This window comes from Vicugna pacos, chromosome 8 (genome assembly GCF_048564905.1).
Source record: "Vicugna pacos chromosome 8, VicPac4, whole genome shotgun sequence".
Lineage (NCBI taxonomy): Eukaryota > Metazoa > Chordata > Mammalia > Artiodactyla > Camelidae > Vicugna > Vicugna pacos.
The window spans coordinates 68,516,019-68,531,244 of NC_132994.1; the positions used below are offsets into that span (position 1 = coordinate 68,516,019).

The 15,226-nt window shown below is 39.6% G+C and overlaps 1 protein-coding gene across 1 annotated transcript in view; it reads right to left on the reverse strand.

Annotated features, from left to right (window-relative positions):
- Positions 1–11,590, reverse strand: part of NOX3 (NADPH oxidase 3) — a 55,881-nt gene extending 44,291 nt beyond the window's left edge. The window contains exons 1-5 of the mRNA XM_006197705.2: positions 11,550–11,590; positions 10,817–10,912; positions 10,599–10,709; positions 9,382–9,466; positions 1,003–1,148 (exon numbers count right to left, since the gene is read on the reverse strand). Coding sequence (XP_006197767.2) covers positions 1,003–1,148; positions 9,382–9,466; positions 10,599–10,658 — 291 coding nt within the window. The 5' untranslated portion in view covers positions 10,659–10,709; positions 10,817–10,912; positions 11,550–11,590. The remainder of the gene's footprint in view (positions 1–1,002; positions 1,149–9,381; positions 9,467–10,598; positions 10,710–10,816; positions 10,913–11,549) is intronic.
- Between the last annotated feature and the right edge of the window lie 3,636 nt (positions 11,591–15,226).

A 15,226-nucleotide genomic window follows, 5' to 3' on the forward strand; every position in this document is an offset into this window, starting at 1 on the left:
GTCTGCAGTGTTGACTAACGGGTGTGAAACCATGCTTCTGGTTGTTGTCGGCTAAGAGCACAGTAGCTCTGCTTGATCAGTGGCCTGATAGTCGAAGTCATCTTAGGGTAATTAGGGGTCATGAGATGGGAGAATTTCTTCCCAAAAGAGACTTTGAATGTGGCGTGGGCTAAATGGTCATTTTAAAGAGATGGCCTGGGTGGGAATGGAGAAATCTCCATCTCTTGTTGGCCAATACAGATTTTTGAGCTTGGTCAACATGCTGGATACATGTTCCAATATGGCAGGACGTGGCAGAAGTTTAGCTCAACCAGGAAGAAAGAGGTAGAGTGTGGATTGAACGGGAGACGTTTTCATCTCCCCAGGTGGAGCCTTTGGGTTTCTTTTTGGTTACATTTTGAGTTTTCTTTTTGTCTCCCACATGTGCTGGCCTCTGTGCACACAGCTAATTAGCATTAATGATGTCACCAGCCAAGCAGGTTTCATTAGGAAATTAGCTGCTCTGCCCAGGATCAGATCTGGCAAACTAGCCGGTCACATGGGTGCCAAAACAGGACCCAGGAGAAGGGATCCAGAAAACAATTTGCAAAATGAAAGCGCATCCCTTGAACTAGCTGGCATTTCACATTCTTTATCATTCTAACATCAGCCCCCAAATATCTCATCACAGCTGCTTAAAAAAATGTAAAAGTTCGAATTTTAACAGGTTATTGCACTTCTCATATAGGTGTATTTATTATTTTTTGCCATAAACTAATTAAGTGGCTTTAGTTTTTTTTTTTTTTCTTCTTGCCCACAACCTCTTAGCAACACTGATGGCAGGAAAAATAACTTTTTTTTAAAAGGCAAAATTGATGTTAGCATTTGGCAGAAACTTCTCTCTCGCTCGCTCTTTTTTTTCTACTAAAAGCTTTAGAAATAAATACAGTATTTCTGATAACAGGATCTGAAAAGGAAGAATTTGAGGGATGAAAAACCAGGTAGCATGCAAAGAGGACTCACCGTGTGGAAGGTCCGAATGGGGTTGAGGTAGGTCTCGTTTGGGGTGTCGCCAAGTTTGGAAAGTGCAGCCAGAAGTCCTTCTGCTTCCGCCGACTGGGCCCAGTGGTAGCGCTCCAGGTTACACAGATGCGCAACGACGTGGATGGCTACAGGTGGAGAGATGACAGGGGACATGCGCCATGTGGAATTCTTCCTTAGTAGTTACTCTGAACACAATGACTGTACGGTCACGTTTCTCTGTTGTGGTTTTTATAATCTCCAAGGAAGACTGATTTATTTGTACATCGTTCTCAGTGTCTTGAATAGTGTGAATGGAATACTTCCAAAGATATTGTCTGATTCACCACATTGACTTAAGTTATATTAAGACATACAGTAAGTTTCAATTCACTATAATTTAATTATAAACATATAATCATTCTGGAAGTAGAATAGATATTATGATATATATAGTTGTATATATAGATATTCTATCATATACATATGTATAAGAAAATACACACACATATGTATCTTCTTTCCCAAGAAATCAGAAAGCATTTTTCTAGAATACTGTACATCATGCACACTGATATATATGCACATGACACATGTGACAGATATCAGGCAGGATAGTGTTTTTGTTTTTGTTCTCTTTCAGACATTATATTTTTTATTCTTTTTATTCTTTTTTATTCGATGCATTTTAGGGTATATGTATATGTGTACCTACACACACACACACACACACACACACACACGCCCACCCATGTGTTATTACTAGTGGACTGAAATAAGCCAGTATTTATGGAACTAAATCTCTCTGTATATTCTTTTTTTTTTTTAAACTTCCGGTTTAGACTCTGCTCTTCATTTTTGGGGGGAGGGGAGGTGATTAGGTTTAATTAATTGCTTATTTCTTTTAATGGAGATACTGGGATTGAGCCTGGGGCCTTGAGTATGCTTAAGCACACACTCTACCACTGAGCCTTACTCTCCCCCCATCTCTGTATAACTTTTAAGATGAAAACCCAGCTTTCTAATTCCGGCAGTTGGTGGTGTCTGAATTCCAAATGAAGAGGTCAAGTTCAAGAGCACAGTGTTGTCTAACTGTCTGTGCTTGATGCTACTCTTTCCCGTCTCGTGAAATCTGTAGGGAAGCCAGCAGTCACAACGTCCAGACGGGGATGTCCTGAAGCCTTTCCTGTGACTGGAAGCCCTGCTGGGTGGCCAGTTGATACTCGCCATTGGGATCAGGTTCAAGTGTGAAAAAAAGAATTCATTACCAATGTATAGATGATTTCCCAGTTGATACCCTGGTTCTTTTTTTTTTTTTTCCTGCACCCACATTGAAAAGTAGCAGAGTCTACTACTATGATACCGTCTCTGCAGATTGTGGGTGAATTCTGGGGTCCTCCACAGCTGGGCTTACGTTGTGGGTTGAGGGGTGGGGAGTGAGGGAAAAAGGAACAGTAGAAACTTCTGTGAATATTGGTGGCATTTTGGTTCCCGTGGTCCTCGTAGCAGATGTATTTAGAAATGCCAGCTTCTATTTAGTCTCTTCTCTCTGTCACCTGAGTTCCTTTTAACAGAGCCATTCCCTTTCTACCCTGCAAAGTAGTACTCATGTTTCTTCAAGACCCGACTCAACAGCTGTTTTCTCAAGCCTTCTTCAATTCCACAGGCATGAGTGATGACATTTCCCAGGTATTATTGCTCTGAGTATTTATTTATCCCTGCATTTCTCGACAGACTTTGACTCCTCAAAACTTGTTCATCTTGAAACCTCAACACCTGGCACATTGCTTAGCACCTTAGTCATGATTTGCTGAGTGACCATGAAATTACAGAGAGGGAGGCACAGCCAGGAGCTCAATCTGTGTGCAATATCATGGGAGTAGTGTTTTCCCTGCTAATACGTAGTTTTGCACGTTTTTCTTACAGCCTTTACATTAGAAATCAACTTACATATACTTTAGGTTGAAGCTCACTTAAGAAGGCAAAGCACATGATAGTGTTTTGGAGTCTGTGATGTTGACCATCACCTTAGGGGTTTGGTGAGATTACTACCCAAAGGGCAGTGTCTTTCCTCTTATCTTTCATTTATCATCCCATGCGGCCACGTCTATGAATGGGCTGCCTTGTTCAGTTTCAACATCCACAAAGCTAGAAAAGCTCAGCTGTTCGCAGTCTCTTGCAATGTGCTATGTATAAAATGGGAGCCGTCTGCTAAACTGCACGTTGTCCAGTGTTTTTGATGGCTATTTTCTGATAATTACCTTAAAGTTTTGAAAAAACAGGCAATATTTCCACAGCTAACATACATTGAATACTTGCTCTACTCTGAACACTGTTAAAAATTCTTTAGGTGTATTATCTCATGTACTCCTCAGGTATGAGTCTTATTCCCATTTTACAGACCAGTGTATAAAAAGTTAAGGAACCTGTGGTCCATTAATAACCAAGGTGGGTTAAAACCCTGTTTGCCTGATTCCAGGGCCTCTTCTCTTGATCTTTAAGTTATATTGCTTCCTTTTCCCTAATCAATGATTATTATACCTTACTGTTTACTGAAAATGAATTTCTCCTAAGGGCTTGGTTAGAACTCTTTGAATGGTTCGCTTGGTGTCTTTAATCTGGAGTCAAATAGTTTCTCATTGTAGGTGGGTGTAAATATTCCCTTTACATTTTATCCCTTTATCCTCACTCCCCTGCTCCTAGCTTTCCCCAGTTCTCCTTCCATGGACTAAAGCACACCAGACAGAAAGGAGCTCTTCCCATTTTACAGAAATGGAGACTGAGCTTCAAGCAAAATTTACCCTTACACAATCCACATGTGACCATCAGAAAGGGATACATTCTCTGTCTTTTGTATTCTACATTCTACAACTGTTTTCTCCTGTGTAATGAGCTGTTAATCACTATCTATTTTCTGTTAGGTTGATTTCCACCTGAGAACTGGACACTGTTAAACTAAATTTAAGTACATTTATTGAATGAGCACAGATATTGAACTATTTATTTATTCCTATTGCCAGATCTCCTATAACAGAGCTGAAGAAACTAATGAAGTAGAATAAGAAAACCCGAGACACTTTTCAAGAGGTAGCTCCTGAGGGAGTATATTGCAAACTGTTCTTTCCAGTCTTTTTTTCCATGTACTTTAAAATTCATGTCTAAAATGTTCCTTTGCTCCAACTGCCTCCATTTTCTTTTCTTTTCACACGTAGAAAATAAAAAAGCAGAATCTCCTATCTCTTTACTTATCTCAGGAATTCTTAGAAAGAACATTTCTCGTGCCCATTTTGTTTGTCTAAGTGTTTTATTTCCTCTTAGACTGGACCTTAATTTTATTGTGATCTTGGCTTGGGACTAAAAGTATCCCAGCTACCAAACCCAGGGCTGTTGGGACTCAGTACTTACTGGGGGAGGTACTTATTTTTGTTCTTTTTCAGACATTATATTTTCTATTCTCCCCTTTATATTAATTTTAGTTATTTTAATAGGAATAGCCATGCTATCTATATTTACAATGGCAGTTGCTTCGAGTATGTGATAAAATGGTGACATGATTTTATTTTTCTCTTTCTTAGTCATCAAAACCATATCATGTTATTAGATTTGAAATGAGTACGTAGGAGAAAGGACACTGATGAGGATGCCTCTCAGCCACGTAACTTCTTTCAGTCTCTGTTTCATCATCTGTAAATTGGGTGGATGGGGCTAAACGGTGATATCTAGGCTCCCTTCCAGCTGCCTGGCTCCTGTGTCTCCCTCTGAAGTTGTCGGGGATCGCCTGTCATCTGAAACGGAGCTGTAGTTCAATATGAAGGCCAGGCAAGCATGAAGTTCATGTTTTAATATGTTTTCAAAATCAACGCTTTCTCAAAGGGGCATTTTAAGTCTAGTGGTAAATCCAATGCCGCTAACCACACAGGGGCTCTCTCCCTGGGTCCTCAGTTCCTCTGGGGACTCTCTGGCAAGCACTGGGAAGAGCCCAAGATCCACGTTTCCAGAACCCACCCAAATGCCAGGATAAAGATGCTATAGCTGGGTCTTTCTACAATTTTATTTTCTTACCAAAGTACTATTACAGTTAAAAGCAAGCCACAACCTTGGACACACTACAAATGCACATTTAATTGATGTGTGAACTTCTGAGTTCAAATAAAGAGTTTTATTGAAGAGTGAACAAAAAAATAAAATCCCATAAAGGCTACAATTAGAGCCAGTTGCCCTGAGAAACTTCCTTTTCCTTCTTTCTTTCCTTCTTTTTCTTTTTCAGGAGATCAAAGGAAGTATAACTGAGGGAGAATCTTGGAAGTGTGATCAGTTCTTGCTACCTTTCTGCCTGCCTGTCAGCGATAACAGTCATTTTGGAGTTAGTCACCTCCTAATTAAGCAGCCTTTAGAAACCAGGACCCTGGGATAAATCTTGGCTGTGTTTCTTGCAGCCAGCATCTGGCCCCAAACTTTCAAATTTGTGGTCTGATTTCTGCAAGAATACACATATTCTCTGGCACCCTGTGCATGCCACTCGTTTGTAAATGACATCAAATCACATTAGGCAGGACGAGGGAGGAGCCTCCTTGGATCACTGCGCGCCTCAGGCAGAACCAGATCGGTAGCAATTCTTTTCGGATCAGGTCCTGAAGAGTTTGGGCCTCTGGGACTTTTCTCCGTGGTGGGGCCTCCAGATCGTTTTTTCTCAGCATCCTTATTCTGAGCTTGCTTCTCTCAACCTGTCCTTGTTGTGTTTACTGAGGTTGACAAACGAGTTTTAGTGACTCATCAGGAGCCGGACATGGGTCATTGTCCAGCCCTGGAATCTAGCAGATGCAAGCTGTGAAATTTGCCGGAGACGGTTGCCTGGGTTCCTACTTACAGCCCTTTTGGAGGAAGTTCAGGCTCAAAGTACTACTATTCAATTGAAAGGGTCTTCTTCAAGGTCTACTGTAGACCAGAAAGTCCAGAAAGATTCACATTAGTAAGAACGGAGAGGCTGCGGAACTATGATTTTCACACCAGTGGGGTTATAGGGCCCTGAAAATGATTTACGAGTGGCTGAAGAAGGCTCCGGCAGCCCTTATCACAGGCAGGCAAGCAGGAAGGCAGGAGCCAAAAGAAGAAGGGTTCCTGTCACTGCCTTTTCAGTGATGCCCTTGATTATAGATACCATTGTTTGCCTCTCCCCTCCTCCCCCCTAGCCTGGCTTCACCAGGCTCTAATTACATCCTTTAATGATTTGACCAATTAAAGCCTGAAAGTTCAACTTCTAGGGGAGCGGATGAGAAATGAGAGGCTGGCACGTGAACTCCGATGTGGGCGCTCTTCTTCCAAGGTTACACACCTCTATTAAGCCAGTCGCCTCTTTGAAAAGCAGCATAATGGGTGATGCTAATAAAATGAGCACGGGGACATTTTCAGCTGCTTCCAAGTGAATCCACCAGAAGGACAAAAATGTGAAAAGCGAAGGTGTATCTACGAAGCCAGGGCCTGGCTTTTTTTTTTTTTCTTTTTTCTAAAAATGCAGTTGCCAGCCGCGTTTCTTAGTTAACGTGAAATGTAATAATTGCTTTGTCAGGGTTTGGGAGAAGCAGAGAGCTTCCTCCCCACCCCACTGCCTTTGCCCAGAATGGAAACAACTGCAGAGGCTGCTGGTTGCCATGGCGGAGGGAGGCGGGGAGCCCTCTGCTCTCAAAAGCAGTCAGACCCTGCTGGCAGAGCCCCGGGGGATGCTTGGGAGCCTGGCAAACGGTGGGGGTTCAAGCAGAAGAGGGCCAGAGAGAACACCTGATTCTCTGCAGGGATCTGTGAGCGGAAGGAGGGAGAAAGAGCATCCGGCTTCCTCTGTTGCAGCAGAATGTGAATTTATCGTCGCAGATGACTGGCATCATCTTGAATCTCTTCACTGCCCACACTCTATCTTCCCTCCATCCCAAACTGCTCCTGGTTCCCTGGCAACTCCTGTACTGTCCTGTACCTTTCCCCAGTAATTCCCTCCATCTCGTTTGCCTGCTGGCCGACTTCTCCTCTTCCTCAGGTTTGACTGAATTTGTTAAGAATCTTTTATGTGCCGGGGCCAGGAAAGCCGAGAGGCATAAGGGACAGTCTCCATCCCTAAGGTGATCACAGTCTGAGAAATTGTACTATGTGTAGGAGGTGTGACTGGGGCCTACAGGTGGGGTGGGCCAACAGCCCGGGCCTGGAGGATCAGGGGAGGGAGGGCCAGGCAAGGGGTCCTGGATATGGTGACAACTTACCCCACGAGGAAGGAGAGGACACGTGTTTCAAAGGGGAACAGCAAGAGCAAAGGCACAGACTGCTCAGGGGGCGCCAATAGCTGGGTCCTGCCCAGGGGAAACATCAAGGGGGTGTGCGGAGAGGTGAGGCTGGAGTGCTGCTGGGCTGGGCTGGATAGCAGAGCCTACCAGCCATTGCTGAACTTGGATTTGATGTGCTTTGCAAGAGCAGCAAGTAAATGACCTTGAAGTCTGTAGGTTTCCAAGAGGTCCACTCCTGACCACTACTCTGCACATCTCCTGGGGCTGGCTAGATTGTGTTACTGTTCTTTGAATTCCACGGAGGAGGACATAAGGAACTTATCTGAGATCACCCAACCCATCAGTAGCAGGGGTATAAAATAACTCAGCCATCTGATTCTCGTCAACTGCTGCCTCTGTGAATTACACTCCATCCTGAAAATGTTACTGACCACACCAGATTCAGGAGGTTATAGCTCCTGTCAGGGTATCTTGCACATGGGAGGGAGACATTCAATACACATTACTGATGCATGGATACTATTGATATAAGATTACATTTAAAGAAATATACATACCCAAAGGTTTAAGGCAAAAACTATTGCATTACACATGTTTTCCTTTATTCCTTGATTCCTTTTCTGATTTTTTTTGATGCTGTGGGGGTTTTTTGTTCCTTCTCTCGATAACATCTTTATAATGTTCTCTTTGAGTTCAATTCTGCCTTAAAGCCATTGCATAGTGATCATATTCTTCCTACCATTTTACTGTGTTTTAGCTCCTCTTTTAATACAGGAATTAAAGACTCTTAAGATTTTAAAGGAAGCCTAAAGATTCCTTGAATTCCTTCCCTGAAGAGCTTTCCAAGAAGCAATCTGGACTCCACTTGGACACCTCCCTCAACAGGAAACCCAGAACTCTCAGGGGACCCTCACTCTAAGTTTAGATAATTTTCAAGGTCTGGCAAAGAATTCCATTTCTGAGCTGAAATCTGCTTCCCTGAGTCTTCATTCCTTCCTGCATTCGCTCATTCATCAAAGATTATTGGCACCTACATATACTCAGCGTTACTGTAGGCTTTGAAGCACAAAGATGGATTAGCTCTGTTTTTTGTCCTCTATCCCTTTGCTGGTTTTCTCTAGGACATGATGTATTTTTACCTTTAATTCTTAACAAACTCCAAAGACCTTTTGCAAATGTTTCCCGGGTTGGTTTAATCTGGCGTTGAAGACAGTCGGTGGGGATCTCTCCCCACACGTCTCACCGCACACCCAAAGTTGTGTTAATTGGCACTGGGGCACCGTCTGTCATGTCTTGTTGCTTAATTAAATCCACATTTGTTTTGAGTGTTCTTTTTACTCTGCTATTTTTTTATGCATGAGAGGATAAAAACAAACGAGAAAAACAGTTTATAGTTAAATTAGTTGGACGGAAACAGTCCTGAATCATAACTCTTTATTGTTCCGATAGCCTTTTATTGCAATGTCTTTGTGGTCCAACAAAACCACAAGCCAGTTAGTTACTGCCCCTCTTCTTTTCTTCCTCACCAGAGTTTAACCTTGATCTTGAATGCTGCTTTCTAGTGCCTTTACCTTGAATTCTCTTGTTTTCTAATTCAAGAAATAACGGTAACACTTTATATGCCTATAAAACTTCCTGTCTTTTCAAGATCCTTTTACATCCACTAGCTCAATGCTATTCAGAACCTTGTTCACATGATCTTGCTTTTCTTTTTTCTTTTTACTGCCCATGGTACCATTTGATCGTTGTTTTCCTACGACCGAATCATATTTTGAGTATAGGTCAATTTTATTTCTGATGTGAATTATATTGCATTACAGAGCATTCGTTTTTCAAGTGGGTCTTTACTATTGTATGATCAACAAGCTTAATTATTTACAAATGAAAATGAAGTTTCATAAACTTTTCCTTGACAAATTGAAGGCTTAGTAGGGAAGACTGCCTGAGTATAAATTAGAAATTAAAAACTCCATTTATATCAGGTTTATATGGTCAGATGGAAGCCTAGATTTCTTTCACCTAAGGGCGAGTCTTTGGCAGGGAGGAAATAAACAAAACTATAAAGTGAACATGAGGCATTATAAAATTCATCAGGCAATTAATAATCAGCACTTACTTGCATTAATGGCTATCCCATAGGCGACCAGTTTGTGGAATTTGAGGTTTTTGTCTAATTGCCTCCTCCATGGTCCTCGGAAGCACTAGAGTAACAACAATACAAAGTCTGGTTTGGGGAAGATCATAGCAAAAACAACTCATGAGGGTTAAGAGAGCAGAACTTAGGCTCTGCCTCTGAATTACTGAAGGGGGGGGCCACAGGACGCAAAAATGAATGGCCATTAATTAGTCAAACAGGCAAAATCAAATGGCTATTACTGACTTTGCTGAAATTTCAACTCAATAAAAGTGATTGAGTTAGTAGTTCCCTGGCTGTAAGTCAAAACTCTAGAATAAACCTGCTAATAACCATACTTCAGCTAATTTAGAAAATGAAGAAGATACCCATCATCCTTAGTGATGTGGTTTAAGTAGTCTATAAATTTTTCCTTATTACAGACAGAAAGGCACCATATTCATCTACATCTAAATATTCATAAAGTTATGATGGTGATTATATATAGTAAATTATTTAGTCTGTAAGGGCCATTGAAGGTCTCATTTTTCTGTGTAGTGCATTACTCTGTTTGGTAGGATACACCAGTAGGTACCCAACACAGTGAAATCTGTATAATTAGGAAGTGCCCTATTATAATTTGTAGGTGTTAAAATCTGCATCCTAAAATCTATATACAGTGATTGTGCTTTCCTGGGCTGAAAGCTCAGAGAGATGTTCCTTTAGTGGTGTTTGACTCATCTGCTTATTTCTCTCCTTTTGATCAGAAATGGTAATAGCTCAAGCCGTTATAATACTTCCATCTTCATGAGTCAGGTCAATTTTATTAGCCCTTCTTTTCAGATGAAGCAAATACATTAGGGAAAGGTTGAACAATGAGTCCAATGTCATGTGGGGTGTCAACGGCAAAAACAAAAGACAAATCAGACGTACTAATTTCTGATTTTCATTTTTGGGAGATTGCCAAGATGGCGGAATAGAAGGACGTGGTGCTCACCCTGGCCCAAGAACACAGCAAAAACTACATACCCATATGGAACAAATCTCAGGGAATACCTACTGATTTTCAGTTTTAGGCATTGTGTTCCCTGACCAAGAAACAAACCTCAGTCTAAATCGGATTACTGGGAACTTCATAGTAAAGTACATCTTTGTTTTCAATGGCACTTATATTAGTGGATCATGACGACTGAAATTGTTCCAAATAATTTAGTACTTACTATACTTGCCCCTCTCATGAATGAAATAAGGTTTCGACTGATTGGTAATAGAATTAGCATGCAGTTAAAATTCAGGCACACGGCAGATGCTCGAGCCCAAGCCAGTGTTGACTGTCCGTATATAAAGACACAAGAAAAAGACACAGTGAAAATGAGGAAGCAAGGAGAATGCATTTTGTTTTCTGAAATGATATTGCGTAGTCCCCAACTCTACTTACACCCAGAATAACTCGTGTATAAAGGAAAGACTCGTCCTCTTCATACCAATAAAAGGTGTCAATAAACAGATAAAAATTCACTCCCAGCCATGAGAGCTAGAGTAGAACGAAAAGAGGACCAATCAATACTGTCTTCAACTTTTTCTCCTATTCAGAATCACTTGCGGTTCTGCTTTTAAAGTGAAATAATGAGCTTCTCAAAATTGATCAGAATTATTCCTTATACTTATTTCTCATAGATTAGTTTTTAACAGTGATCATAATGGTAAAAAAGCTGTTAACCTTATTAAAAACGATTTTAAACACACACGGGTATACTTTAAGGAATTTAATGAAATGTACAAAACCATCTTAATCAACATTGCTATAATGTTTTAAGTCAATGATGTCAACAAGGAGGAAATCTTTAAAAATAACTCAGAAAGTACTTTAGAAAAATTCCAATTTCATAGTCTAATTCAAAGACTTCATTTGATTTAGAGAAACGTTCATACATGATGCAAAAACAAACTACTTGACTTTAAAAATAATTCAAATGAACTCAATTGGAAAAGAACTTTACATGGTTCTGTAAAGGTACATTAAATATATCTACTGAATTTTTTTTTAAACAAGTTTTAGTCTTTTAACCAGAGTAATACTTCAAGCTATTTAGCATTTTTATACAAGTTATCCCAAGAATCAGGATATTCAATGTCTATATTTAAAGTTGAATAACAAAAGTGATACTTACCGCTAATATGATGGAGAGATTCTCATTCAAAATCCAGCACCCCATCACGACCGCTTTGCTCGTTTGCTGTTGGCAAATTATTTCTTTCATTCACCTGAGCCTGGATGTTGTATTTAGTAAGGGCTCCCCTGCTAAGTTATTTTGTCTTTTTGTCTTAGGAAGCACCTACTGGGAACAGCTCTCGAGGAATTTCTAATTAAGGACTTCTTGCCAAAGGCAAATCAGCAAGTTGACATGCCTCATAACCTGGGTGAAAACAAGGCAAGTCTCTGTCTAATGAGTCCTTTCTTCAAAGGTTTCGCAAGAAAAGAATGCTGGTTTTATTAAATTATCCTCACGTACTTTATGCCCCATCCATTTTCTACATGATTGCAGTCAAGATGATAATAAGTCTCTATGTAAATTTGAAAAATTATGACTGCTGAAGGCTGGATACAGCAAAACATTTTAATAGAGTTTTCTCTACTTTGTTTATTTTAGCTTCTTTACTTCCTTTCCTCTTTTTAAAAAAATGCTTTTTATAGAAGACATAGAATGGTGGGTAAATACATATAAACTAAATAATTTTTCAGAAGATGGTGAAGCAAAAAGAAAAGGATATTAAACACAGACTGAAGAACGTTCATAAATTTTAAAATGTGGCTATAAATAATTAAGGAGACATTTTTGTGGGATTGGTGGAATAAATCCTATTTTTCCCTGATCCCACTTGGAGCACCCGTGAGGCAAATGAGAATATTCTTTCATCCCTTAGTGATACCAGGAATGGCTGTATCCATTCTCTGGTTTTGTGTAAGTCATAGTTATTAAATACAGTAACTATTAGATAAAGATGTTGGTAGGCAAAGCTGGCCTAATTGAAGCAATTTGGGGGCTAATTTTGACTCAAATATTTCATTTAAAGTTTTCAGACAATTGAGATGGAAATAGGAGAAGATTTGAATTGTTTGAATAATTGCCTAAGCTTTCTGTGTCTTCATATGGTGAATCGATTTAGTTGTCTTAAAAAAAATGAAAACTTTAAAAAAACCTGGCAAGAATAATAATTCTGAATATTCATTGACCTAAATAACAAGCATAATCCTAGATCATAAATAAATAATCTAGGCACCAGATTAAGGACTTTTTGAGGATTGTGCAATTAAATCATACAATGACTCCATGAGGTAGTTATTATAAGTCCCATTACACAAACATGGGAACAGACCTAATGAAGTAACTTGCGGTAGGGGTGGTTGAGAGTTCAATCCAGTTCTCCCTGACTTTAGCATCTTCATTTTTAACCATTACTCTATAATCTTTTATGAAGTACTAATAAATGGATTTGTGCATCGAACACATTTACTACACAGATATAAATTGCATGCATGTAATTGGACACATTTAAGTCACAGGAATTCATTTAATTTAATTTATTGATTGCAAGTGAATGTAGTTGTCCTTCAGTACCTGCAGGGGATTGGTTCCAGGACCCATGTGGATACTAAAATCTGCAGATTCTCGAGTCCCTTATATGAAATGGTGTAGCGTCTATCCAGCCTACGCACGCCATCCTGTAGACTTTAATAAGCCCTAGATCACTCATAACACCTAATACAGTGTAAATGCTAGTAAATAGTTGCCAATGTGTGGCAAATTCGAGTTTCACTTTTTGGAACTTTCTGAAATTAAAAAAAGCAAAAGCTTTTTTTTTAACCCATGGTTGTTGAACCCATGAATGTGGAACCCATGGGTACAGAGGATGTACTGTATATTGCTGTATGTATGTCATTAGGTATGCCATCTGTTTCTACCAATGGATTATAGAAAAATGAATAAATAAGGTATCTTATTGTATTAATCATATTAAAAAATTTCTATATTAAAAGATGTCTTCGAGATGTTGAAGACTTGCAGACTCAGGGGAGGAACTGCCCCTTCCAGTGTTGGCTAAATCCTTGGGATAGCAAACAACTTTCAGAGAACACAACTTTGATATGCAAATCAACCCACTTAAAGCCCCTTCCCCAACCACCTCTTAGATCAAACTTTCACACACCAATCTAGTGTTCTTAAGATTGGTGTCACCTGAGGGCCAGGTACTGAACAACTGGGAACCATTTTTCCAGCTTAGAGCCTATTGGAATGATTCAAACTACCCAATCCCAAGCTTGTTCAGCTTGCCCCGCCCTGTCTCATCCATTCATTCCCACTAAAACCACATTAAAGGCTCAGGTTCATGCTCTCCCCCTTGCTCCTTCTGCCCGCTGATGGCCCTGGTGCTTCCCCTCATGGCCCTGCATGGTGTGGCCTGTCCTCTCCTCTTGGGAACTCCAGGTAATACATTCTTCTTTCAAAGCTGATGTCTCCATGTCTGTCATCTTCCCATACTTGGCTAGAACAAATCCCAGGTACACTTTAAAACACCTATTTGCTAACCATTTTGAACCTTGGTATCATCAGTTAAGCATTTTGATGAATGGGTGAGCTTTCTACTTATCATCCAGCCCTGGCTGTGGTACCTCTTTTGAGCCTGAGTTTATACATTTGTTTAATGGGGCTAATTATAATATCTACCTCTATGTCAGTGTCATTCCTTCTTCATCTCCAGTTCCCTGACTGATGCACAAACACACTCACACTTCTGTGAGATGATACTTCTTTGGGAGCAGTCTTAGATTTGCCAGCAAAAATTTAGTAAGTTTGCTTCTCTTTAGAAAAAGCTATCATTCTTAAAGGAACTTTTCCATCTAGAAATATATATATATATAAAAGTAGTATGCTGGCAGAATTAACCTGAGGTAAGACTGCAGTTAGTGAAATATCGTTAGTAGCTTTTTTAACAGTGAGATATATAGAGATATAGAGTTTTCATATTCATTTCTTTAAGCCAGTAATCTTCCATGATGAAATGATTTGTTATTTCTGAAGTGTTTAGGATTTACATATCTTAGAGGCCTTATTCAGTTGGGTTATAAAAATTAATTCAGAGAGACTACCTCTAGAATTTTATACTATCTTGTCTATTTTAGATTCAATGAGTGTGAGAAGGAGTTGGAATTTTCTAGCCTTCTGTACTTTTCACACAGTCTTACAAATGAGAGGCATATGTTGCTGAATAATAATGTGTGGTCACATTGTTTATGTTGTTAGTTGCTTAGAATATTTCTAGTGTTGACAATAAAAATAAAATTTAAAGGTTTGAAAACACATCTTTGCATTCTCCATTGTTATTTCTAAAATGGAATGTGTTTGTTTCTCATTTTGAACATGTAAAGATACTTTGTCCTAAATCATATTTTTTATTCATTTGTTACATGCAAAAATGGTTCATAGTTGTATTATGAAGGGTAACTCATGACTTAACTTAAGGATTTTTCTTCATAGATTTTATTTTTGTAGAACTTTCCATGATATTTAATTTGCTCATATTAAAAATATGTGAAGTTCAAGTTAGACCCCAATTCAATCAGAGCTGAACACTTCTGTGCAACTGATGCACCTATCTTTTCTTCTCAACTTTTCTATTTTCACATTTAAGAATAATCTGGTTGGCACCACTGGCGGGTTTACAATATGGGAATCAGAATTCATAAGACTCAAGATATCACACCTGACACCACACACCCAAGATCAACTGGGCTCCTTCTCAGATGCTCTCAGTTTTGGTGATAAGACATTGTAGTTGCTCTCTTTGT